The following is a 26,447-nucleotide window of genomic DNA, read 5'->3' as shown; positions in this document are numbered from 1 at the left end:
TACAATGATATTTTTTGCTTCTACGCTTATACAATCTTTTAGATTTGCTTGTATTTTTACGATGCAATCCTTGACCAAAATTTCCATTCGACGGAATTTTGTAGAACGATGCAACGCTGTGTACGACGTGATTCTATGTTTTCATGCGTTAAAAGGGAGTTTTGCTCATTACTTACATAAAAAGAATTGTTCTTTAAGTGTTATTTTAGTTTTTTCAATAAATATCAAATTTTCAAGAAGTGCTGTTGTAAACGTGAATGTTTTATGTGTTGTCGTTAACATGAACTTCTTCTCATCTAAATAAAGCTGACTATGTTGAATCGGTATGCGTAACAAACTTATCATAACATGCGCAATTTATTCTATTTTACGGTTTGTTTTACTCTCTCATTTGTGACGCGAATTCATGGTATGAATTTACACCAATTTGATCGATTTTAAAATGTTCAATTGATGTTGCCTGAATGCCATCAAAAGGAGACTTCCAAATGCTCAGTATCCCTCTGAAGTTTCTCCAAATCTTTTCAATGATGGATAAAATGAATGGATGAAGTAATAGGTACACTAAAACGGAAGGCAAAATACACTTCAGCCAAACCCGACTCATGTACGTTCCAAAGTTCCATGTAAATTCAACAGCCATGAAACGACAAATAACAATAACAATTCAATAATGAAATCGCCATTCCTAAAGGTTAATCATAAAACTGCCCACGCTCCAGTTGCTTCGAAAATGGTCAAAACATCTTTATCCATAAGAATTCAGGAAATAATAAGAAGCACTGACAAAGAAATTGACAACCATGAAACTGACCTTCCCTCGTAAGATGATAATTTGGATGTTTCATGGCCTTGCGTGTAAAAACGTTCATCCCAACCCGAGCCTGGCGTCTTTTTCACTTTTTATATAATACAATACGACACTGTTTCCATTGTGCTTCAGACGACGGTCATTAACAAGGAAGGCAAGTATGTGATGACAATATAATGGTAGTTCATTACGGGTATTTTTTTATCTGTAGTCATGAGCACGACAAGGATGTCCAGCGTGGCCAAATATTTGAATCTCTTATCAGGGGTGGGGGGGGGGGGTGAGAAATCGATAGCTTTAACGCCATGGAAGGAAATATCACCAACCAGACACTTTCAGTGGAATCACAAACCTCGAGATGTGATAATAAAGTTTCATAATCTATTTAAATGCATAAAGGCCCATGAACATGCATCAATGTTATTCATAATATATATAATTAAATGCACTTCTATCAATTGATCGTAGATCACAATACATATTAATACACGTGTACTTATCTTTACTAACAAGGTACTTTCGGAACACAAATTTAACATAGGCAGTACACATAAAATATAATATAACCATAGTGGAAGACAGTGGTTACACATATCATTTAAATGAGTTGTTTATAGTGACACTCTTATTCAATATCAATACAAGCACATATATAACGAACATAAATTTTAAGTGATAAACCTTAAACTACATATCAAACAATGCACTTTTGGATAATAATCATTACTGATAACAAGAGTATGACCATTACCTGCTGACAACGCAAACATATTAAATGATTGGTGAATGCTAAAAGATTTACTCTGATCTACTATCAAATTGTAGAAATACCGTGTTTTCTGCACCTTTCGTTCAAATCAAACTCAGTATCCCTCATAGGAACCATTGTTTTTGACATTTATTCATTGTTTTTGGTATTTTAAAATAACTGTATTAAAATTGGGAGTAAGAGTGCATCTTTAACATCATTATAAATACAACAGGGACTCTCAATTAAAAAGATTTGTGGATAAACATTGCTAATTTGTTAACTTTGATTAGTCTTATTGTTATTTGTAAGAGTTCACCAAATTTAGTTATATTTGATCTATTTAAATAGTATTTATGTATGTAATATCTTCTTAAGTAACTCTTTTCAAGACAAAAATAAGTTTTAAAAACGGTTTATCTGTGAGAGTGCAGCTTTAACATATTTAATCTTATTACATTGTGAACTCTTTTAACAAATAAATAATCACATTTACAATTCCCATTATTAGAAATGGTATTCGACCAAGTTCAATGTACACAAAATTGTTCTCAGCTTGTGTTCTAACATCCAGTATTTTTTTACAGAACTTGGAATAAACTCTTTCTAACTTAATGCTATCTTGTAGACCCAAAACTTCACACCCATAGTTCAAAACAATATGTGTATTTATCAAACAAAGATTAATAATGGCATGCTGCTATACCAGGAAATTTAACTAAGTCTGAGTTAAGCTTCTAAAAAGTCTTCATAGCTTGTCCTGACCAAGTGTCAAACGTTGTGCTAAATGACACACCAGTGCTAAATACTATTCCTAGATAAGTCAATTTATTCACAATTTCTAACTCAAGTCCTTAATACAAAAACATTAAATTTCGCCTAATGTTTCAGCCTTTTTTCAAAAATATTACCTTTGTTTTATTGAATTAACACTTATATGTATGTGAAAAACGTTCTATCTTAAACAGTAATCTTCGAACAACAACAGGTTATTTTGTAACTCTCTTTCATTTTGATAAAATATAGTGCCCTAAAAACTACACCCTTTTTCGATGTATTATATATTCAAAGTTGTACGAAGGTCATACCAAACAACAACGGTATATGATTATATCTATGTACTAGATACTTATGTAATATGCAAAGAAATTGTTATTGCATACACTACGTCCATAACTTAAAAGGGTTGATTTTTTAGATAATGAGCGTGACGTTTTGAATCATTTCACTCAAAGGGTTTGTCTTATATCATGAAAAAGAAATAGATAGTTTATAATGACGTCATATACAAATAAAATTGATCCAACCAGCAACACATGTACTCACTATTTCTTCTATTTAATAGTTTAATAATTAATTGCAAATTAAAACGTAGTTCAATCACTTCTTGACTGTTGACTTTCTTTTACCAGGGGATGTAACAGGAACGAAGTTGGCTGGAGCATATCTTGTCTTCTTTCATTTGAATGTACTCATCACTGCATCAATTGAATTAATCCATCATTGTCAACATTTCTTTAAATATATGAGGGTTGACCCCGTCTTTTACAGAGGGACAATGGATAACTTGGACGTATCACCATGACGGCCTACCTAGAACATAAATATAACATTTTAAAATCGATCAAAGGGATGGATATACATTCATATCATGAACGAAATATCATTTGGAATAATGGTTCAATGTTTAATGCATTATCATATCACAGTTGAGAGAGTACTTCAAACTGCTTATTAAATTAAATAAGCATAGTATGAGAAGATATCACGTTAACAACAGCAACTATAGAAATCACGTTAACAACAGCCCTTCTTGAAATATCGATATTCTTTTATAAAAACTAAAATACATTTTACAAACAATTCGTTAAATGAATGAAATGAGTAAAATTAACATTTTATCACATGTATGAGTTCTTAAATATTACTAAGAAATGTTTACAAAACAAAGACTCACGGCGCACACAACGTTGCATCGTTCTACAAAATCCCGTCGTATCGAAATTTGGCCAAGGATTCCATCGTCAAAATACAAGCAAATCCAAAATATTTCACACTTGTCGAAGCAGAAAATAGCATTGTCTTTTATATGCCAAGGAATATGTTCTTATCTTTTCTTAGTATTTCTTGCTTGTTTACATCGGTTTTTTTGAACCGTGGTGACACATGAGAGAACCCCGTTGAAGTCACGTGATTCCTCATCCTGTATGTGCGTGTGTGTGTCTGTTTCTCAATTATGACTGAACCCTGTTATGGTTGTTTTTATTAATTAAAAAAATCAAAGGTCGAGGTCACCAAATCTTAAAAAGATGATTGATAATTAAACTGTTTTGCTTGCCTAAACTTTATAATATCCATTTAACTACTTCATTGTTGTCAGTAGAATGCATACCCGTTTCACTGGAAATTATAACTCACCAATTCCTATAATGACATTAAGACCTGGTCAATACTTACATAAATTACTTCTAACTTGTAGGGATGATGGTCATAACCTTGAACTACCTCACTTGTCACTTGGAAGGGATGTTGGCCATAACCATAACCTTTACCCAACAGACATTTCAAAGTGAAATTACGTATTGGCTGCAAATAGGTTGCATACTTGAATTACAATCATATCTTGTTACTCAAACTTGTTGGTATTTAAATCTGTTTAAGGTCCATTAAAATGTCTGCTTATTTATACTTATAGAAACAGAAGCAGACGAAAAACAAGGCAGTGGTGTCAATCAGTCTGATAAAAGGGAGGGCAAACAACCGAACAATTCTGACAGCAAACCAGATGATGCTTCAGCGAGGCAAAAACAGAGTCCATGTGATGGAGGGCAAGCTTCTCCAAGTGACAATCCTGGGTCCACAGGAGATTCACATGATGGCTCAATAGAACAACCAGTTACTGGAAAAGATCAAGGTATAAACTTTCCAAGAAACTTGCACTCAGACTTGATGGTAGTGTAGTCTGTTTTAGGTCCATTAAAGTAACAAAATATATACCTGCTCATTTATACTTATATAAATAGAATCAGAAGAACCCCAAGGCAGTGGTGATTATCAGTTTGATGAAAGGGCGAGCAAACAACAGAACAATACTGGCAGCAAACCTGATCAGCTATTAGGATCGGTCTTTGTTCACCGTTGGTCTTTCTGTTCGTCCATCAACAATGCTTAAAAGACATGTTCTCTTCTCAATTTATTAATAAATCCTAAAGTAAAGCTAAATCTTGACAATATCAAATATAGTCTGCACCCGCTTTAGTTCAAAAACAAAATGTCAGCTAGTATGGCGTGGTATATTTTCTTTAAGTCGCATTCACTTACTAGTGCTTGTGGAAAGCATGTAAAATTTGGCTAGGGTTATAGAAAAATCAGTACCCTTTATATTGGTATGCTATATATGTGTGTATGAGGAAACCATGATTTAAAGCAATTTGGATATTTTGTTGCCAACTAATGAACAACTCTTAGTAACAAATTCAAAACAAAATAAGATTAATAGAAACATTCTGCTTGCTCTCATTTGACTTCATTTCTACATGAAACATTCACAATACATGATGTATTTGTATTAAACAATTGGCAGTTTATTACACATGGGGCCATGTGGACATGTGGACATGTTTCAAAGTCACTGAAATATCTGGTTATGTACCTCCCCATAAATGGGGAGACAAGTTTTCTGACTCTCCATCCGTCCATATGTCCTTAACAAAGCATGTACGCTCCATATCCGTTGAACCTCTTGAAGAGTTTTGAACACAAATGTTCACCAAAGTCAAGGTCAAAAGTTTATATGACTATGATATGACTATATTTCGTGTCTGCTCCATATCCCGTGAACCCCATTGAATGAAAATAACAAACTTTAATCATTTTGAGACAGTGTGCAGGGCAAATGTTAAAACCAGCTTGATTTAATGTCAACATCACACTAAAAGGTAAAAGGTCAAATAACTATATGTTGTGTCTGCTCCGTGTCTCTGGAACTGTTTTGAAATAACTCGCACATACATATTTTGTTCTATTATCCACTGTCTTTGTTGTGTAGACATTTTATCTCATAAGAGCACAAAGTCCCAAAGCTGAGCTATGGAGATGGATCTGTGTCAATTGGCAGTCTGTCGTCAATGTTTTTGTTTCCTTTAAAGACATATCATCCTAAACCACTGGGCAATCTTCAACTCAACCTCACCTGATAATCCTTGGTGGTTCTTCTTTAGATTTCTCTATGGTAACCCGAAGGAAACTCTTCTCCTGCCAGGGGGTGGGCTTTTTACCATTATATTCCTGAGTAACCATGTACTTCCTAACCATCCACTTACTTCCTTAGAACCTTCTTTTGTCTAAGCAACCAAAGTCTCTTTAGCCCCAATTACTGTCTTGGAGATATCTATAGAAATGCAGGTGAGCGATATAGGACCATATTGGCCCTTTTGTACTGATAAAAGCGGAACAACATCTATGTTGTTTTAGATGTCTCCCTGTTATAAACTGCGGATACTAAAGAAATTTCAACTACTAAATATGTCTTTATATCATCCAGAAACACCACACGACCTAATTGGAAAACCACCAAAACTTTTTCCGCGGAGTAGTCAACTGCAGGAAGAAATATCTGTCGGTGACCCTCAAACAACAAACACCAAAAGAACAGTACATACTGGTATGTGTTTTCTGAAAAGTATTTCTGTTAAATTCTTGTCGCTGGAAATAGATGTCCCCCTCCTGCAAACTTGCTGATTTAGAGGTCACGTGATATATTTTTCAGGTGTTCGCCCGTCGGTCTATCATTCCAAGAAAGCCGGCTCAATGTCAATATTAAAGTTGAAGGTCAACTGTTCAAGCCATATAGTTTGTGTTGACTTTCTTGTTCACTCTTTACGTCTTACTCCCCATCTAAAATTTTCAACAAACTCAGGTCAAGTATTCCCCATGTACAGATGAAGTGCATAACTCAAATTCAATGCATGCTGGCTTACGGTCAATGCCACAGTTTAAGGTCAACGGCTTAAGCCATAGATTGTGTGGTTCCAAAACCCCTTGAAGGATTTAAATGACATTCCACCTGTTACACTGTCATATCCTCTATGTTACTGTTTCAAGCCTTCACTTAGTTTCTTAACTTTTATGTCCAATATTCATCTTATCAACGCAACACCCACAATCTGTTCCATATCTCCCAACGTCAAATCTGGTGGAAGAGAACGAGCCATGCATTATGAGACATCTGTTTTATGTTTCCAAAGAACATGTGCATATCTATAGCTCCAATGAAGTGGTTTAGCAATATATGAAATCAAAATGCATACCGAATAGTAATCTTTTTAAACATGTCTTCTTGCAAAGTGACTAATAAAAGGAACATCACCTGAAGAGTCATAAAGCTTTCTTGATACTACTTTTGGCACTCCTTAGCAACAACATTTCCCTAGCAAGTACCTTCACCCATAGCAATCAATGACTTTTTAGCATAAATTGACTTCCATAGCAACTGTAGGCTTCCATTGCCATCACATCAATTGTCCCTGAGAATAATCTGATTAACCATCACATTTCTCGACACCCACTTACTTCCCTTTCACGCAGCACATCATAAATAACCAATATTTTTTTGTCATTTTAATCCGGTGAGCGATATCGGGCACTGTTGTTATTGTATTTTGATACCACGTGATTTCGCTTGAAGTTATGAAATACACATGTCATGCAATCAAAGTGACATCATAGTGATCACTCATGACTTTGATATTCATAAATATTTTTTGTATAATTTGATTTTACGAAGAAATAACTAAATTACAGATAGTGGTGGATACAAAACTATGGAGAGATCCACGCTCCATGAAACACCTACACAATCCAAATTTACAATGCGCAATTCATACAATAATAAAAGTATTCAACCAAAACTTAAATATACAGGAAAGGGACAAACAAAGGCATTGCACGGAAATAACAATCAGCAATCAGCCGCAAGCATTAGACAATCTGGAATATCGAAGCATGTCAGCTTACGAGGAGATGCTTCTAACTATAGATCTGTATTTGATACATCAACTGGCAGTGACAAGTTGAAAAGCAATGGTGAATACGAGATTTCAAAACAAGGAAGAGTCTGGTGCATTCGGGATTTGAAAACAAACAAACTGACAACGTTAAAGACTATCAAGGCTAATGAAGTTTTCTTTGAAAGCAAAGAATTAGTCAGTGTTGATGGAGTGTTTCACCAACTGATTGTGCATAATGGGAAGAAACCTAAGCTCGAAATAGCAGAAAGGTCTTCATCATCATCTGAAGATGAGAGGAAACCAAACCCATGTGATTTCAGTTATGGTAAGACTATAAGTGGTTTGATTCTACTTAAAGAAACAGAATGTTTAAATCAGTGTCACTTTGGTTATAAGTGTATATAATAGAAAATGTATCGGTTAAAACTGTCTCCGTCTGACCTTAACCAGATAAGCAAATAAGGATGAATTACCAAATTTGAATAGATGAAAAAAATATATCAATTTACATTTTCAGAAATAAAATACAACACTGGCTATGTTCATGCTAAACAATTAGGTAGCTTGTAATGATTGGTTTAGTTTATCATAACCCCTGTTCAGAAATTTAGGTAGATGCTATATAGGAATCAATTTTATTGTTCGTCATTCCTTCCTAACAGCTTTTATGTTCGGCTCATAACTGATGTGATTTTGAGGAAATGACCAAAATACGACGGTAACGTGTCGCTCCGAGGTCAAGATGCCTAACTTCAAGGTGAATGTCACTTAGTACCTCAAAACTTTCAATTTCGCTGTGCAAATCTATGTAAAGAATTACGTCTATAACTTTGACATCCATTGTGGAATAAGATAAAAAGACCATCCTATCAAGTTAGGCATCTGTATAATGTATTGATTGCAAACTATTGGTCTTTATTTTTCGACTGAAATCTTCTGGTCAAAGTTTTGAATGTATGCACATCTAAATCAATATCTCAGCAAATACACCATGTATTGTGGTTGTTCTTTAAAAATGGGCCTCATCTACCCTAAAGTGATGCACATCATGGTCCTTTATTATTTGACAATGAAATCCCGGTTATTGTTTGATTGTAAGCACACATAAGTCAAGTCAGGTATTTCCAATTACCGACTTCATTTATAACACTAATTTCTCTATTTTAGATATATTTTCGCAAATCATAGTCCTTCAATCAGTTGGTTAAGATTTGCATGCAAGCGTGCATAAGTCAATATCACAGCACCTACTTAATGCATTGCATTGACTTTGATTGATTTTTATTGAGATATTGCTTAAATATAACAACATTCAGGCGTTCCTGAATTGTTCCTAAACTGAGGCCCACCACAAATGCCTTTAACTTGGGTTTACTTAAATGTTTAAAAGTCAGCAATTGATACTTGCATTATTTTCAAAAGTTACCTTACTGTAAACGAATTAAAATAAGTATTCACTTTCTATAACATTCAGAAATGCATTCAGAAATGCATTCAATAATGTTTTATTTCCGATATTGCTATTCTATTACCATTCCTATATACATTCACGATTGTTTTATTATCTGTTATATCTCTTTTATTTAAATTCCAATATTCTAGAATGTTTAATTTCTGGTAGCTTGTATTATTTATGGTTATTTGACAACCATTCCAATATACCTTTAGAATGTTATATTATTGCTATTGCTATTACTATGTATAATTTATTACCCTTCCAATATTCTTTTAAGAATCTGTTATATTTTGTGTTTATTTTCTACCAGCAATTGCAGGGTACATTGCCAAAAAGAAAAAAAAAATCATGATAAATGTATTCAGTAATTATACTTTTAAAATATTGCCGTTAGTGTTCTATTTTACAGGGTCAAAATCAGATGATTATTCTAAAGCAAGTACGACTCCGAATAGTTTGCCAGAGTCTGAAGAACCCAGTAGTCGTTTTCAAAAGCAGCCAAACATAACTCGAAAAGAAAACGCATTGGCATATATGAAGGCAGGGGCAAGAACTGATTTATTCAAAGGTAACATATTACCCTTTTGACTAGAAATACATTGAGGATATTTGTTTATTTCAGTGCATGATTGTATTTTATTGCACGAGTGTCATAGAAAATGTAATTTTTCTATGATCAATAGTGAAATAAAATTAGATCTTTCTGTTTCTTTATGCTTATTTTCGGAGTTTAATTGTTAATTTAATTTATTTTCTGAATTACCCCGTTTTTTAGCAGATGTCGTACCTATCAATTTTCTACTTCCGGTTTGTTGAGAAAAAGTTCTCTGATATTCTTTTTTATAGTTAATCATTCGCTCGTTTTTAGTGCAAAGATTTTATAAACAGTTATAAATGTAGTTTTATTTGTGCATCTTTGTTCCAAAAAATAACGTAAGCACCTTTATTTTAAGCGGGACATGAGTTCATAACCATTGAAAAATATCAAATTGATATTTTCACTGTTGTTATTTCACTTATAAAAGTCCATATTTCATCGAAAAGCATGAAAGAAAATTGTATATACCACATTACCTTATTCTCCAAAATTGACACTCTGAATAAATTCAATAGCTAGTCTAAGTGGTACCATGGACATAAGATATGCTTTTCCTGTATTTTGTTTTAGTTTGTAAACCCGCAGTTGAGTCAAAGTCATCACTGCAATATGAGTAGAAATTATCTCAGCATTTGTGACTTGGAAGGGATGTTGGCCACAACCTAAAATAACCCCACAGACATTAAAAAATGAAAGGACTCATTGGCTGCCTTTAGGGGTGCACACATGTTTTACAATGACCTCTTGTTATTCAAACTTGTTGGTATTTAAGTCTTTTTAAAGTCCATTAATATTTTGTCTGCTCATTTTTACTTATAGACACAGAAGTAGAAGAAACGCAAGGCAGTGGTGACAATCAGTCTAATGAAAGGGCGATCAAACAACAGGACAATTCTCGCAACAAACCTGATTATGCTTCAAGGGGGCTAAAACAGGATCCAGGTGACGGAGGGCAAACTTCTCCAAGTGATAATCCTGGGTCCACAGGAGATTCACATGATGGCTCAACAGAACAACCAGGGAAGCCACCATTTACTGGAACAGGTCAAGGTATGAAATTTCCAAGAAACTTGCAGATTGCATTGTATTTACCAGTATAAGTTTTGTCATTTGACAAATAAAATGATTTTAACGTAGGCCATTGTCAAGCACATGTGCGTTGAGGGAGACATAATTGTCAAAATGGCGCTTCTGAGTATGTGCGTGTGGCAGTGTTCCACAGATTGGCCGAAGAATCAATAGTCTCTGAGGCAGTCAAATAGTTGTGAAAACCCTGCACGAATGTGTTACTATATTGTGTTACATAATTATGCTTTTGTATGAACAATACACAATTGCTTTCAATGTCCCCATCATATAAGGACATTGTCAGAACTAGTAAATATTATATCTTTTGAGAATGTGGTATTTTTCAAAACAATAAAATGCTTAAATCTCATGCCAGGTACTGTCTTGAACATTTTTTTCAAAGAGTGAAGATAAACTTTCTTTCTCGTCTACTTGCTTCCACCTTCCAACAGCAATCATTTTGGTTGCTTTAATGATTGCTCCTCACAAAACACGCTACAATTCTACAATTGTGTTAAATGTTACTCTTTTACTGGTTTAATTATTGTAATCCCATATTTATAGAAACTTAACGCTTGCGTTTTCATTCTTTTTATTTGCATTGATCATCTTTTAGACTGCTGGTTTGGTAAAAAGATATTAATACATTATGTGAATCATTCTACGGGATCATTTGCCGTCTTTCAAAAAGCATCAGATATTGAAGATAATTAAGTTTTTTAGGCTACAACAATTTGATTTTTGCTAACCGAGCTCTTATCTAGGTTCACACTTTACAAAAAAAACCTGCAGTATTTACAGGCTTATGTTTATTATTATATTCAAAGGAGCATTTAAGCAAGATAATGTTTCACCATCACCTCCTCCAAGAAACAAAGGAAAGGAAAAGAAAATTGCAAACAAAGGTAAAACAGTTGAAGATCCTTCAGCTGCAAGATCATAGATTCTGTGGAAAACTGGTATGGAAAGATGCTAATAGTTGTTGTAGAACGTTAATGAGAACCATCCATACAAGTTGTTTGTTTACCACTATTTATTTTTAGGACTCACCAAAGTTTGAGGGTAGAAGGTATATTATTTGACCAGCTCTATATGTTGTTAAAGGTATTGATGAGTTATGGTTTCAGCATTGAATTAGTAAAAAGGATAAATAATAAAGTTAAGCATAGAGGCAATGCATCAATTATTGCCTTGACGTTTTCTTGATAGTGAGTTACTTAATGATATTTGGCAATCATTTGAAACACAATTCAACACGCAAGAATAAAATTAAATAAGTAAGTATCAGTATTTAAGGTTTTATGTTTGTATCAGGGCTTTTTAATGAATGTGTCAGTTGGTAGCGAGCTTTGTCATGACCAGAAGATGAGTCCTATTGATTTTGATGTCAGTAGGTCGAAGTTTGTGATGACCGTGACCACAAAACCATGACCTATGGTCCTCATATTTAGAAGGGAGGTTGTTCATGACCAGCAGATGACCCCTATTTATTTTAAGGTCAGTAGGTAAAAGATCATGGTCGCTGTGTACTTGAAAACAAAAAGCTTGTCTGATTGATAACTAGAGTATGCTTCGCCCTTCAGTCCTCAAACTTGGCAGGAACTATAAGAGATCAGCTGGTCAGTTGTCATGGTCACTGTGAACTTGGACACAAAAAGCTTTTCCGCCTGATTATTCGAGTTTAACTTGATAGGCTTATTCATGACAAGCAAATGACCCGTATTGATTGCATGGTCAAGAGGTCAAAAGGTCAAAATTCAGGGCTCAATGTGACCTTGAATGCAAAAATATTGTCAGGTTGATAACTAGAGTTTGCTTGGTACTACAGTCCTTAAACTTAGAAGGGAGGTTGCTCATGACCAGCAACTAAATCCTATATCTAGTAGGACAAAACTCTTGGTCAATTTTTTTTAATCTGCTTCAAGCCAACGAGGATATTGAGCTATGCGATAATTGAGCCAAAGAGTTTTGCCTGTATATATATTTTCTTTTGTTTATAAAATAGCCTTTCTAATATCAAAACAGTAGGATAATGAAGTATTGACTTTCAAAGTCAGTTATCTAAATATATGTTATAATTACCTTTTGTAATATTATTCTTAGCTGCTCAAGATGGTAATGAAAATCATGGAACTGAAAAACGGATTGCTGAAGCTATGAAAGAAACAGAATCAGAGTCTGGTAAAAACACACATAATCCCCCAAACAAACATATTTTGAAGGCATTGATGAAGACACTTATCAGAGCTTAAACGAGTTCATTGTACCTTTTAGGGATAGCAACAAGTACCCGAGAACTAGAGTACTTGCTTGATTGTCCGAGTACCCGAGTACTATATTACTACTCAAGTATTCAAAAAAGTAGTTTAATATTCACCATATACAGACGATGTAATAGTACTGGCGCGTTGCCAACATTAGTCAATGTACGATCCATCAACCCCCTGCTATGTACACATTTGACCCTAACAAATAAAATGGCAGTTGTTGTGAGAGTATACAAACAAACGGCCCTAATTTTCAATTTGCACTAATGTCAATTAGCAAAGTTTTGATAGGCGTACTGTTGGTGACTAATAAGAGAGTTTCTACCAAACAATGAACATTGATGAGCTAATAAGGAACATTCATGTTGTACGATTGAATAAAATTGTTCAATATTACGTAGTGCTAGGTATTTGTATATGCCTTCTGTTAATATTTGGATATGTGTTCTTTGTATTTTGAAGTTCAATGAATGCTATTTAATTTCGTTCAATATAGTTTTGATTTCTTGTTCATCATTGAGTATAGCTGACATATGCAACTTTTCCTCACATGCACTATATTGTGGTTTCTCATATTTATATATAAAATGAAATAAAAAGGACAAATGATGGTACATGAATGATACATCATGAACTTGTCTCTCCCAAAAACCAATTCTAGTTTCCAGAGTAATCGTGTACCCGAGTACTCGATCGGAAGATAATTGTCTGAGTGTAACTCAAGTACCAATTTCATTACTCATTGCCATCCCTAGTATTTTTGTAATATAAGTATGAAGTTATTTTTGGTGGATATGTATATATTATATATATTTCCTTACATTCCAGTAAAAGCAAGTTTACTAGCACACATGATAAATCTATGTTTTATTTAAAATGTAGTCCAGGTTTGAAGTTTAATTTAGGTGCTTGGTACAAGGTAATATTTTTACAAGTTTTTTAGAGCGGTTAGCAGTATTATTTATGGCATTATTACACAAAGATCAGTACCTTTAACTTATTATCGGCTATATTTGGATAAAAACATTCATAAAATTAAGAGCGATGCTTAAATAATTACTGTCTTCAAAATGCATACTAATATATCTAATATGTAGATTGGTCTAACTTTTTAATATGGGTGTGATGATGGCCAGCAGAGGAAAAGTTAAAGATAATGTCACTGGTGATTATCATTTGAAGATTGACCGTAGCAAAGTTTGCAAACTGTTTGAAAGCCCATTGTTCATGATTCATATAATACATAATAGAAAAATAGTTCGCATTTCTTAAATCAAATAAATCAACCACAACACAAAATAGTTAGAAATTGGCAATTTTTGACATTTTTTTAATGGTGTCTGCCTCATATCATGCATTGATGTTTTACAAGTAAACATTCTTTTGTAAAATTTTTAAGTTAATATTTCTGTGAATAAAATCTGAAAATTTAATATTTTTATAACTTGTTAACTTTTTATCTATTCCTTTATAAGTTTCGATGATTTTTTTCTGAGGCTTGAACTACTTTTGTAAGGAACATTTCCAATTTGAGCTTATTGTTTCTTGAACTTTTCCCTTTAGCCATTCAAGCAAATAACACAACAACAACAGAATAGCTATTTGATTCTACTTTCATTGCAAACAGGATTTACTGTAATCATTTTATTCTCATAAACCCCCTTTAGTAGGTGGGCTGGCAGGCGTCAAGCATATGTGAAGAGCTAGCTTGGGATTGATTTAAAGGGGGGATTGGGGTCAAGAACAAGGTCACTGTTTATAAAAATAGAAAAATGGTTTCTGCCCAATAACTTAAGTTAGAATAGATGGATAGTGATGAAAGTTGGTGTGTAGGTAGCTTATGTGAAGACTCAGCTAGCTTAGGATTGCTTTTACGGGGTTGGGTCAAGGTCGAAGTCACTGTTAATAGAATAAGGAAAATGGTTTTTGCCTGAATTACTTAAGGCTGCTTTTGACTATAATTTCTAATTGCCCATATTAAAAAGATTCTTGTATTAAACCACGTGACAGGAGATTCTAAACGAGTTACTCTACTACCGAATTTGAAATGATTTATTGTAAATGACAATATGTTCTATTCATTTTGGGCACTCAGTTCAAGAAATGAAAAGACACAAAATAGCCTTCCAATGGTAATTAGCCATTTTCATAAAAAATGCTGCTGAAAATTAATGCTTTTAATACTAGATTGCTTGACCTTCAGTCAGTTTTTAATATGTATTGAGTGAAATGGCATTATGTATTGAGTGAAATGGCAAAGCTGTGTTTTGTCTGATGATACTTTATCATTGTACATAGTATAAGAGAATTGCATGTTCTTAGCAGCACTGAATAACATGAAGTTGTCTTCTTTTAAGTTGATATATGGAAGTAGATCATGCACCATTTAAAAGCCCATATTTAACAAAGCTGTTCATTTGAGTTTTTAGCTCACCTGTCACATAGTGACAGGGTGAGCTTTTGTGATCACAATTTGTCCGGCGTCCGTCCGTCCGTCTGTCCATCGTCCGTAAACTTTTACTTTAAACGACATCTTCTCATAAACCGCTTAGCCAATTTCATCCAAACTTCACAGGAATGTTTCTTGGGTGGTCCCCTTTTAAGATTGTTCAAAAAATTGAATTCCATGCAGAACTCTGGTTGCCATGGCAACGGAAAGGAAAAACTTTAAAAATCTTCTTCTCCAAAACCACAAGGCCTAGAGCCTTAATATTTGGTATATAGCATCATCTAGTGGTCCTCTACCAAAATTGTTAAAACTATCCCCCTGGGGTCAAAAATGGCCCCGCCCCGGGGGTCACTTGTTTTACATAGACTTATATAGGGAAAACTTTAAAAATCTTCTTCTCAAAAACCACAAGGCCTAGAACCTTGAAAATCGGTATGTGTCATCATGTAGTGGTCCTCTACAAAATCTCCTGGGGTCAAAAATGGCCCCGCCCCAGGGGTCACTAGTTTTATTACATAGTGTTATATAGTAAATCTTTAAAAATCTTCTTCTCCGAAACTGTAAGGCCCAGGGCTTAGATATTTGGTATACAGCATCATCTAGTGGACCTCTACCAGATTTGTTCAAATTATTGCCACAGGGTCAAAATTGGCCCCGCCCTGAAAGTTATTTGTTTTTATATAGTCTTATAAAATAAAACTTTAAAAATCCTCTTCTCCAAAATATAAGACCTAGAGCTTTCATATTTGGTATATAGTGTTACCTAATGGACCTACACCAAAGGTATTCAAATTATTGTCCTGGGGTCAAATTGGCCTTGCTCAGGGGTCATTTGTTTTTACATTGTCTTGTCACTTAAACATCTTTTCCTCTGAAAGTAAAGGTCAGAATGACTCCATACTGGATATGTAGCATCCTTACATGGTCCTCTCTCAACTTTGTTCAAATGGTTTTGTTTGGCCCCTTTTAGGGGTCACCAGAGCAAAAAATAGAAAAACCTTTAAACAACTTGATCTTATTAACTGCTTGATGGATCTTCAAGTCTGAAGCATCCTAGCATGGGCCTCTGTCAGGTCTTTTCAAATAATTTTGTTTGGCCCCTTTTAAGGGCCACCAGAGCTAAAATTAGTAAAAAAATCTTAACATTTTCTTCGCATGAACCCCTTGATAGATCTTCAGCAAATTTGGTTTGAAGTGTCCTTGCATGGACCTCTCTTAAATTTGTTCACATAATTTTGTTTGGCCCCTTTAGCTAAAAATAGAGTAAAAAACGATTATTCTTGTGAACCTCTTGATGGATATTTACCAAATTTGGTCTGAAGCACCCTTGCATAGACTTCTCTCAAATGTATTAAAATAATTTTGTTTGGTCTCTTTTATTTTCATATTTGCATATTGATGGAACCGTACGGAGATATTGAATAGCGTACTAATTAGTGCAACATCCATTTAACTTAATGAAAAGTGACCAGCCAATATTCTTTGAGAACAAATATCAAGCTATATTGATTACAAAGGTTAAACTCTTTTACTCAGGTGAGCGATTTAGGGCCATCATGGCCCTCTTGTTTTTTAAACTTAACAATTAGGGCTCCATGAAGTAAGTTCCATTCAGATGGTTGCAATGCATTACCACTGAAAAAAATCCATCATATAAATCAAACATACATCACACAATATATCAGAATAGAAGGTTAAGTTTATTATATAAATGATCACATATATATAAAATATAATGCAATCCCCAATAACCTCACAAACATGTTACCAGTATAAGTTTTTGCTTTGCTGTTCTTAATTGGAAATAAGGTACATTTGTGACCTTTGATGCAATATACACCTACCCGTAACAAAGATGTTTTTGACATCGATAATGATAAATGAGGAGGTTGGGTAAGAATCAACAATTTTACAAAAACAGATACTTGTAAAACTTGTGACTGATGAATAATTGTTTTAAAATATTGATATTAAAACATGTCTTAACATTAATTTTTTACAGAGTTTATATTTTTTCATCTGCAATATGTAATCATTGTTTATCATTTCTTCAGAAACTGAGGAAAACAATGCAGATGGGCAAAATCGACGTTTAACTAGCCTTCCAGGAAATCAGGGACCAGATGAGCCGGATGCAGTTAGAAATAAAAGTCCTCCTCTGACAACTCATTCTCACAGCTCACAGCTCACTGGTATAAGTCTAAATTGAGTTTGTTAAGGTTTATGAGTTTATGAGTTAGATACACTCCTGCAGTACATTCCCATCTATTATAACCAAGGTCTAAGATTTCAATGTAATGCTGTCTTACAGTTATTTTATTTGATGGCAGTTCTGATATGGATCTCTCATAATAAATGTCTCTGTAGGTCAACCTGTGTATTTTTAGACATGTACCCAGTAATGAAATTTTAACTCTGACCTTAATACACCTTACTGATATCCAGAACTTTGCCTCCAGAACTTAATCTTTAAGTTTATTATGTCTTCCCCCCATAAATAGGGAGACATATTGTTTTTGCTTGAGTTGTCTGTTCATCTCTCTGGTTATAACGAATCTTGACTGCTCAATACTTCTTTTACCCCCTGAATGTTTTTTTTTGTGTGAATTGCTTGAAGGACTTTAAAATAACTCCCAAAACTGTTCATCATATTGTGATGATGTGCAGAGTGTATGTTAAGCCAGCTCGGTTCAAGTTCAAGGTCACACTTGGAGGTCAAAGTTTAAATGAGTCTTAATTTAACTTTATTTACTGTCCTCTTTATGCCGTGTAAACTGATTAAGGGATTTGGAAATATCCACAAAATGATCAACATATTAAGATCATGTGCTAAACACATGTTACAACCAGCTGGGTTAAAGAGCTAGGTCACACTTAGAGGTCATTATGGTCATATGACTACCATTCGTTTCTGCTCTGTATTTTTGTAACCCCTTGGAAGCATTGTAAAATAACTTGCCACAAATGTTTATCATAATAAGAAAATGTATTAGCGCATGGTAAAACTAGCTTGTTTCAAAGTCAAGCCATAATAAGACGTCAAGGTCATATGACTATAATATGACTATATTTTGGGTCTGCTCTATATGTTTTGAACCACTTGATTTTTCAATAATTCGCCACAAATGTTTTTCATATACATAATACATCACCTGACAAATTAAGATTTAAGGTAATTATATCCGTTCATATTAGTATTTTAATGCCCCTGCTTAATAGGGGCAGGGGCACATAGGTTTACCTTTGGCCATGTGTCAGTGCATCTATCTGTAAGTATTATGAAAGCTTGTGTTATTCAAAACTCCAAAATTATTTGACCCAGAGTCTTGAGGGGAATGTTGTTGAGATGATGAAGTTGTGCACCTGGGGTTCTGTTTACAGCTGCACATAGTAATGGGAAAGTTATGGTCCTTAAATTACCAATAATTGGTATTTACGAACTTCTAGAGTGTTGAGACCTTAGGGTAAAGTTGTTGAGGTGAATAAGTTTTGCTAATGGGCTTTTGTTTGCGGCTGCACATAGTTAGGAGATAGTAATAGCCCTTCAATTAAAAATATTGGGTAAGTGCTATGGACACAATTCTAGTTTAGGGTAATTTTAATTTTGCATTTACACTTCGACAGATGAATACAAATAACTACATTCTTGATTTGCATTATATGTAATCTGACTGTTGATCAACAGCCAGATCACACTATTGACCAAAAGTTCTGACTCTTAATTTTCTTCAAATTTGACCAAATGCACATAGTCTGCTCTCTGACTTGAGCATATCTAGTCTTTACCAAACTTTGTTTCAATGTTTTTGAGCAGGTTCTCGACTTTGTTTGATCAACAGCTAGATTGCATTGATAACTCAGGAGTTATAGCCCTTGTTTAGTTAAAATTTATGCCCCTGAGTTTATCAAAATACGATGATGATGTGTTTCAGGCGGACCTTAACAACTATTAAGTAGTATACATTTTTTTTTAGAAAAAACAAACTTACATCCAAATTCAAGTAATTGTCAGGGGCAAGACGATATTGTTGGTGCAAGGAAACAAGAAAAAGCAGCTGATTTCGTATCGACAGAAAATCATGAAAATGAATTGCATAATTGCAAAATGAGCAAAAACAAGCCTTTATCAAGTAGCAAGTACATGATAATCAGACAAGGTCGTTTGTTTTTCATTCAAGACAAACGGGACAAAGATAAAGAGTGTGTATTGGAAAATGTGGAGTCTGCGCATTTTGAAGGTGATCTTTTGAGTGTTGACGGGAACATTTTTCGTTTGTCAGATCGAGGGGTGAATGCGAAAAGGTTCTAAGTGACATTAAATAAAGAAGCAGATAGAACCTTTTCGCTTTCACCCCTCGAGATGAAGGAGGAACATTAGTCATAAAAGAAAGAAAAATTTTTAACATTTCTTCATTAAGTGGTTCAGATAACAAAACTGTTAAGGAGACAACAAATGAACCCAGTGGTAAAAAAGAGAAAGAGAGGAAGATTGTCAACATCAAAATTCCACTTAACTCAGGTAAGTGTAGTTTTGCACTGTTAAACCTATTATTAATTAATAGAAGGAAAACTTATTAGATTGGATATGTCATTGGTGTCTTGCAGGTGGGCGGTAATGTGTGCGCGAACTTGATCAAGGCCATGCATACGGGGATTTTAAAATGATTTCACAAATGATCACCATGAGATGTTGGAGTGTCGCGAGCAAGATCAATGTATTTAGTTCACATATCAAGGTCACACTTAGGGGTCGTTGGTCAAAATTGCTTGTTTTGGTCATGCATGGTGGGGGGGGAATTACTTGGCACCCATGTCAACCGCTAGTCACCCTAAAAGGTCATGGTCAACATTTGTTATATTTTGATATGTCCCAATTTTAAGTTGGTTATGCATTGGGGCATCTTAAATAACATAACAAGGTTACCATTTAGGATAAATATGTTTAAATTTCCTTGTATTTTGATTTGCTTTAGGCTTGAGCTTGACCATCTTGGGTATGTGCAATGGAGATCATAGTCTTTGTTACTTTGACTTTAAACTTTGGCATATCCCATAAGATCTCTGGCTATAATATTTTAATTATGCCTTTTGATTTTTTGAAAATGAAAACCACTACAGACAATAATTCCAATGAAACTTTGTACACGTGTTACTAGTAATAAAATGCACATTCAAAGCAGACCTATACTCCTGACTTTAGTAATTTTCTAGTGACCGAGGTATAGCTTGTATCGACTGATATAAAATAAGAGTTTTGCACTGGCATTTGCTTGTAGTACTCTTACACATCTCAATATGAAATCTGCTGTATTATTGTTAGCAATTTTGGATTATCATGCTATTCTATTTCTTTTGATGAACTTTTATATTACAGGCGGAACGCAAGGAGTTGATGAGAAAACTTCCATGGAACATTTTGTCATTGTTCATGTGAATGGTGATGAGGAAACTGTATGCCTTAATATGGAAAAGCTCATGAAATTAAACTACTTGTTAAAGTACCCAGATTTCTTGGAACAAATTTGTAAAACATTTCAACCATCTTACATTTTAAAGATTGAGAGGTCTGAGACTGAGATTATCTTCCCATGTTCGAAAGACAAAACAAATGCTTCTAAACTACTTGAAAATATTTTGTCAAAAGCAAACCTTGTATATACAGAACTTCCAGTTAATGGATTATGTGAAGACACTGTTAAAGAGCAATTAAAACTGAGCCAAGTTGACACAAAAGTTCACTGGATTGTTGACTCAAATCAAAGCAAAGTATTGATTGTTTGCCACAGAAGTGATGAGGTAAAGGCTGCAAGATATGTAAGTGAATCTATAAAGGCTGCTAAGTCAAACAACAAATCATTAGAAATGCCTTTATGCGTAAAGCAGATGTTTGAAAAAGAACTTGAAGATACATTCCAAAAGGACTTCCCAAATATCCAATACAAATGGTCTCCAGTTGGTGAATACAGATGTTCGATGACATTAGATGGAAGACACAGAAATGAAGCTGTGAAATGGATAGAATTTGAATGTGTGAACAGTGTTGGGCGAGTTTCATTTGAACATATTATGAGTGGCTGTAGTGTTGATGCCATACACAAGCTAATAGAAACATTACATGTAAACCAAGGAAAGCATACAATATATTGGGATATTATTGAAAAAGAAAAAAATGTTTTATTTTGTTCGTTAGCTGGCGCTCCTGCTGTGAGCCATATAGAAAAACGATTGAGAAATAGTATCGTGCAGAAATCTTTTGATTTGCCCGAAAAGCTAAGTGATGAAAGAGTGCAAACCTTACTCCAATTTATCCTTAGTGAACTTAAGAGTAAATTTGAATATATTGTAGGCGAACCATTTGTTACAGAGCAATCTGATGCCTGCAGTAGTTTGCAATTTTCCTTCTTCAAAAAAGACCAGAAAGGCTTGGAACCTGAAATTAAATGCCTCCTGGGAAAATACAGAGCAGTTGAAGTTACCAGGTGCTTTGACCACAACCCTGTGAAATGCAGTTATTTTAAGATTGAAGCAAACCGGGGCAAAATTGAAAAGAAATTTCATACAGTGCTCAAGCACAACTGTTCTTTTAAGGGGAAATGCAAGATTCAGATCATTGGAGAAAAGAACGATGTAGATTGTTGCACATCTTACATTGACAAATTAACAAAACAACACATTGTTTGCCATATGGAAGGACCTGATAGTACTAAAGTCATAGGCAAGATTGAAAATGCATGCCATGAGAACTATGTAGCGTATGAAGTTGAGCATGTTGGAAACAAATATCCGCCTTCGCCAAAAAGTCCTCTTATGGTCGATCACAAGTGCTGGTTGTTTCCAAATCGTTCACAACTTACTGTCACGAAATTGAGCTTAGATGATTGCCCTGCTGAACTGAAAGTAACGACGAAAGAGCAAGAAAGCACTTCGCCACCAAATCGTATGTGTTATCTTACCACTTTGTGAATATTACATTTTTCTCATTTTGTTTGGTAGAATGATTGGGTATGGCCAATAATTGGCCTCTATTGATTTCGAGGGAAGAAGGTCAAACTTCAATGTCGCACAACTGGGGATCGAACCTTGGCCCAAATTTCTCAAAACATCTTAAGCTTAACAGGCTTAAGTAGCTTATTTCACATAGTGCAAATACATACTTAAATTGGATTTTGATAAACAAAAACTTATTTATTGTGAAAAGTCTAAAACCTAAAAAAAGAAAATATTACACAAATAATAGGGTACAAAATGTGAGATTAGCTTAATCCTGAAATAAGTAACTTGAGAAATTTGAAGAAAATCAAGCCTGCATGGTTGCTGGATTGCTGGTGCAGTCCCAGAAGATTTCTAACCATTACACCACAGTGAATGACGTTTTTTTATTTCTTATTAAATATATAAACATGACGACATCTACGTAATACTCATAACTTTTATACACTGTTTTTAGATCATCATCACTGTCTTTTCACCATTGACTTCAGCAATCTATTTTTACTTATTGTTATGTATATAAATTTAAGATATTTATGATAATTATCATAATTCCTCTGTTCTTTAGAAACATTTTGTCAGATTGGAGAAGGAAGTGCGGTATTAAACATACCCAAGTGGGAATCAGGGAAGGAAAAGTATAAACTTTCACAAGCATTTAAAAGTATTCTAGATGCTGCGGAAAAAGAAGAAACTTACAACATAGCTGTCGCTGTTATACCTACATCTTGGCAATCACACAAACACATGAAAATTATATTCAATACATTTGACAATTATGTGAAAAAAAGAAGTGCTATGGATCCTTCTATTAATATGACATTTTGCTGCAGCATTGAAGGTACCTTTGAAGACTGTATTGGAATGTTCAATAAAGCTGCAGAGAAATTGAAGTGTACAAGTCAATCAATTACAGGTATGATAATAATAATTTGGATTTTGTGATTGATACCACGAAGCTTCATTTGGTAGGGTTAGTTGTTGTATTTTCCATTGCTTCTAGTGTTTATTGCACCGCGTGGCAGTGTTCTTACTCCTAAAAAAAGATATTATGTTTCAGAAAAGATGGAGATTGTCATCAATAGTGGCTCGTTTGCTCATGTTGCGGTAATATTTATTTAATTTATTTGAATCAGTATTTAAGATCTTCATTTTCTGTATATGAACAAACATCTATCTTAAGGCCACACCAAATTAATGTTTAGTTCCTCGGATTTTTGCCAAAAATAATTGGAGCGAGCAAGCGAAAAAAAATAAAAAATTTTTGTCAGTTTTCATAAAAAACCGAAGTGAGCGAAGAGCGAAATATATATTTTTCCTTATATTCAATATAAATAAGAAAGATTGTTCAAAATAATTGCCCTTAAACCCATTTTAATGCCATCTTGAACTGAACCTCTAATGGACATTTTGATTAAATTTATTGAACCCTAGTCATTCTAAAATGCCGTCCAGGCTTTTTATTTTAATGATGGTAGTCCAGGCTAACCATCATTTAAAAAAAAGCCTGGACGGCATTTTAGAATGACTAATTGAACCGATCGATATACAGTATAAAAATACTACGCATCGGTAACTTCCCTTTACAAAAACACGAAAACTAGCGTAGAAAAATTATACTTGATTATTTTTAGCCTTTTAATAAATTATTACCTGAAAAAAATCTGCTTGGCGATCAAAATGGAGGTGCGGGTGCACAAAAAAATAATATTTTTTTTACATTTTCAAAAAAATAGGAGCGGTAAATCCGCGGAACGAAATATCAATTTGATGTGGCCTATTATAAAGCAACTTTTCTAAAAAAAATTAGTTCACCAGATGTGAACTTTTGTGAGTAATTTTTGTCTTTTGTACATTGTGCCTGACATCACGAAAAAAAATCCTAGAACTGGCTCAGTTTCAAATAATTTCAAATAATTTCATAGCTTTGTTAAAAAAACAAAGCAACTTAGTATATATTGTGGCCTTCACTTATTACCTTTTCCCTTTGAGTACTGTTTATGCAACAATAAAGGGGAGAAGTCTTAACAAAACTCATGAAATAAAATCAAAGCACTGAAAGCACTTGTCAGTACAAGTCATTAACATTAACAGTATGATGTTATTTAGTTGTGGCCACAAGGTAACCAAATTATGGGAACAAAACAAAGACTCATAGCTGGTAGTGGGCAAACAGTTTTAAATAGACTTACATACATGTATACAGCAAAAAATAAGCGAAATTATGATAATAGCAAAACATAAAAAAATATCCAACAAATAACAAGTTAGGCCTTTTTTTTAATTATATGTTTGACGGCCAGAGACGGTAAAGTGTCAGAGGAGGAGAAAATAAAAATAAAATTAAATTACATTTCTGGCTATGATGTATCCTTTATGATTTTCTATTTTAATGTCAAGTCAATATGTAAGTGTGTGCACATTTGTTTTTGTTTTATCTGACAAGTTCACTTCATATTTTCATAAATCACTCTTTATACTTTTTAAATGCATGTTATAATAGACAAGTGACATAAAAAAATCAATTACTTTCGTTAAATTTATTTGCCATTTAAAGTAAACTTTAAGGAATCGGCCATCACTCCATTGTGTTGTCTTGGCTGCAAATTGTCCGATACCAATTCACCAACCATGTCATTGTACAGTTAGCAAAAGAGCTTTTTATCTGTTTTTTTCCTTCTATACAGCAAATATTTATCTGCCAGGAACTAGCGAACCAGGAACTTGTAAATCAACTGATTATAGCTAATAAAACAATAGCTGTCTATCCAACAGTGATTCAAATAATACTAGTTGTCCATCACACATTCTGTCCAACAAGCGGTCCAAACAACACTGGTGGTCTAACCAAATCTTCCGGTCCAACCATTTATGATTGTTCAACCAACATGTATGGTCCATCCAATATAGCAATAGATGCCCAACCAACAATAGTGTTTTAACAGGCACTAGCTTACATCACGTTGCTTACCAATCTAGCAGCCCAACCAATTGTAGTGATGTTCTTCATTGAAAGTAATGATCTCAGTAGATAACATCAGCATATTTGAATCATATCTGTAAATTTATGGATGGGTTTTAAGACAATCTGGACCCCGATTTAGTTCCAGGCCTGGGTGTATGTGACTAGACCGGTGGCCATCATAATATTTAAACAAAACTAACTAGTAACAAATCATTCAGAAGATTACACATGTGACAGCATGACATAATTACTCTTACTAAGTAAAATTTTTATTTCATAGTAATAAAACACACAGAGCAGTATAAATATCATTGATGATGATTTATATATGTTAATTCATAAGACTATAACATAGTTATACTGTACCTGGTAATGTACATACAGATTCCTTATTATAGATTATGACTGTCAGATAGTAAAACAGACTAATGTATTATTTGTGTTAATTTTCAAAACAAATGTTTTAGAATAGATGAGAATTATTTGTTGTTAATGATACTCCAATAAGAATAGTAACCACAGTCTTTTCTGAACCATCAACCCAACTCACCAGAACTAACTGTCCAGGTAAACAGTCAAGCAATTTATAGCTCATGACATTCAAATTATATCACAATAATGTAATATAAACTCATTACAATGACAAATCTAATAAAAATAAATGAATTATAACAAACCTGGAATGATATTTAGTCCGTATTTATTGCTGTTATTATACCTCGTTATAACCCGGAAATGAACCAGATGTCACCCTACCGCAAAGGATTATCCGGGTGAGCTAAAACCCGGTACCAAGTATCGATATCGAGAAAAGCCGTTATCACAGTTTATTATACCGGATTATGTTGATACCGTTTTATTTAAAGTATGCATTGGTTGTCAATAAGCAATTAATAATGGATCACGGATACTTGTATTTATAATCTGATAATAACCCTGGTATCAACATAATCCGGTATCGGAAAGTGATACAGGATGCCAGTGGATAACAGGTACCGGATACCGGGTTTTGAGCACCAGTCTGCAAATCCGCATTTTCTGAGATGTTTACACCAACATTTTTACAGCTATTGCGAGGTCGTCTGCT

General features: G+C 34.0%; 1 protein-coding gene across 8 annotated transcripts in view; it reads left to right on the top strand.

The window, feature by feature from the left end:
* The window catches only part of LOC128210205 (uncharacterized), a 50,796-nt gene that overhangs the window by 4,346 nt on the left and 20,003 nt on the right, over nt 1-26,447 (top strand). For 3 of the 8 annotated variants that reach the window (XM_052914394.1, XM_052914393.1, XM_052914395.1), the window contains exons 1-4: nt 19,710-19,924; nt 20,780-22,342; nt 22,964-23,311; nt 23,456-23,502. In XM_052914394.1, coding sequence (XP_052770354.1) covers nt 20,812-22,342; nt 22,964-23,311; nt 23,456-23,502 — 1,926 coding nt within the window. In that variant the 5' untranslated portion in view covers nt 19,710-19,924; nt 20,780-20,811. Of the gene's footprint in view, nt 1-4,254; nt 4,474-6,102; nt 6,223-7,361; nt 7,893-9,432; nt 9,592-10,440; nt 10,672-17,459; nt 17,598-19,379; nt 19,925-20,779; nt 22,343-22,963; nt 23,312-23,441; nt 23,503-26,447 lie in introns of those variants that run through there. The other 5 variants (XM_052914396.1, XM_052914397.1, XR_008257120.1 and 2 more) reach the window with 4 other exon arrangements.

The sequence above is a fragment of the Mya arenaria genome, chromosome 12 (assembly GCF_026914265.1).
Source record: "Mya arenaria isolate MELC-2E11 chromosome 12, ASM2691426v1".
Lineage (NCBI taxonomy): Eukaryota > Metazoa > Mollusca > Bivalvia > Myida > Myidae > Mya > Mya arenaria.
This window is presented reverse-complemented; position numbering and strand designations above follow the sequence as displayed.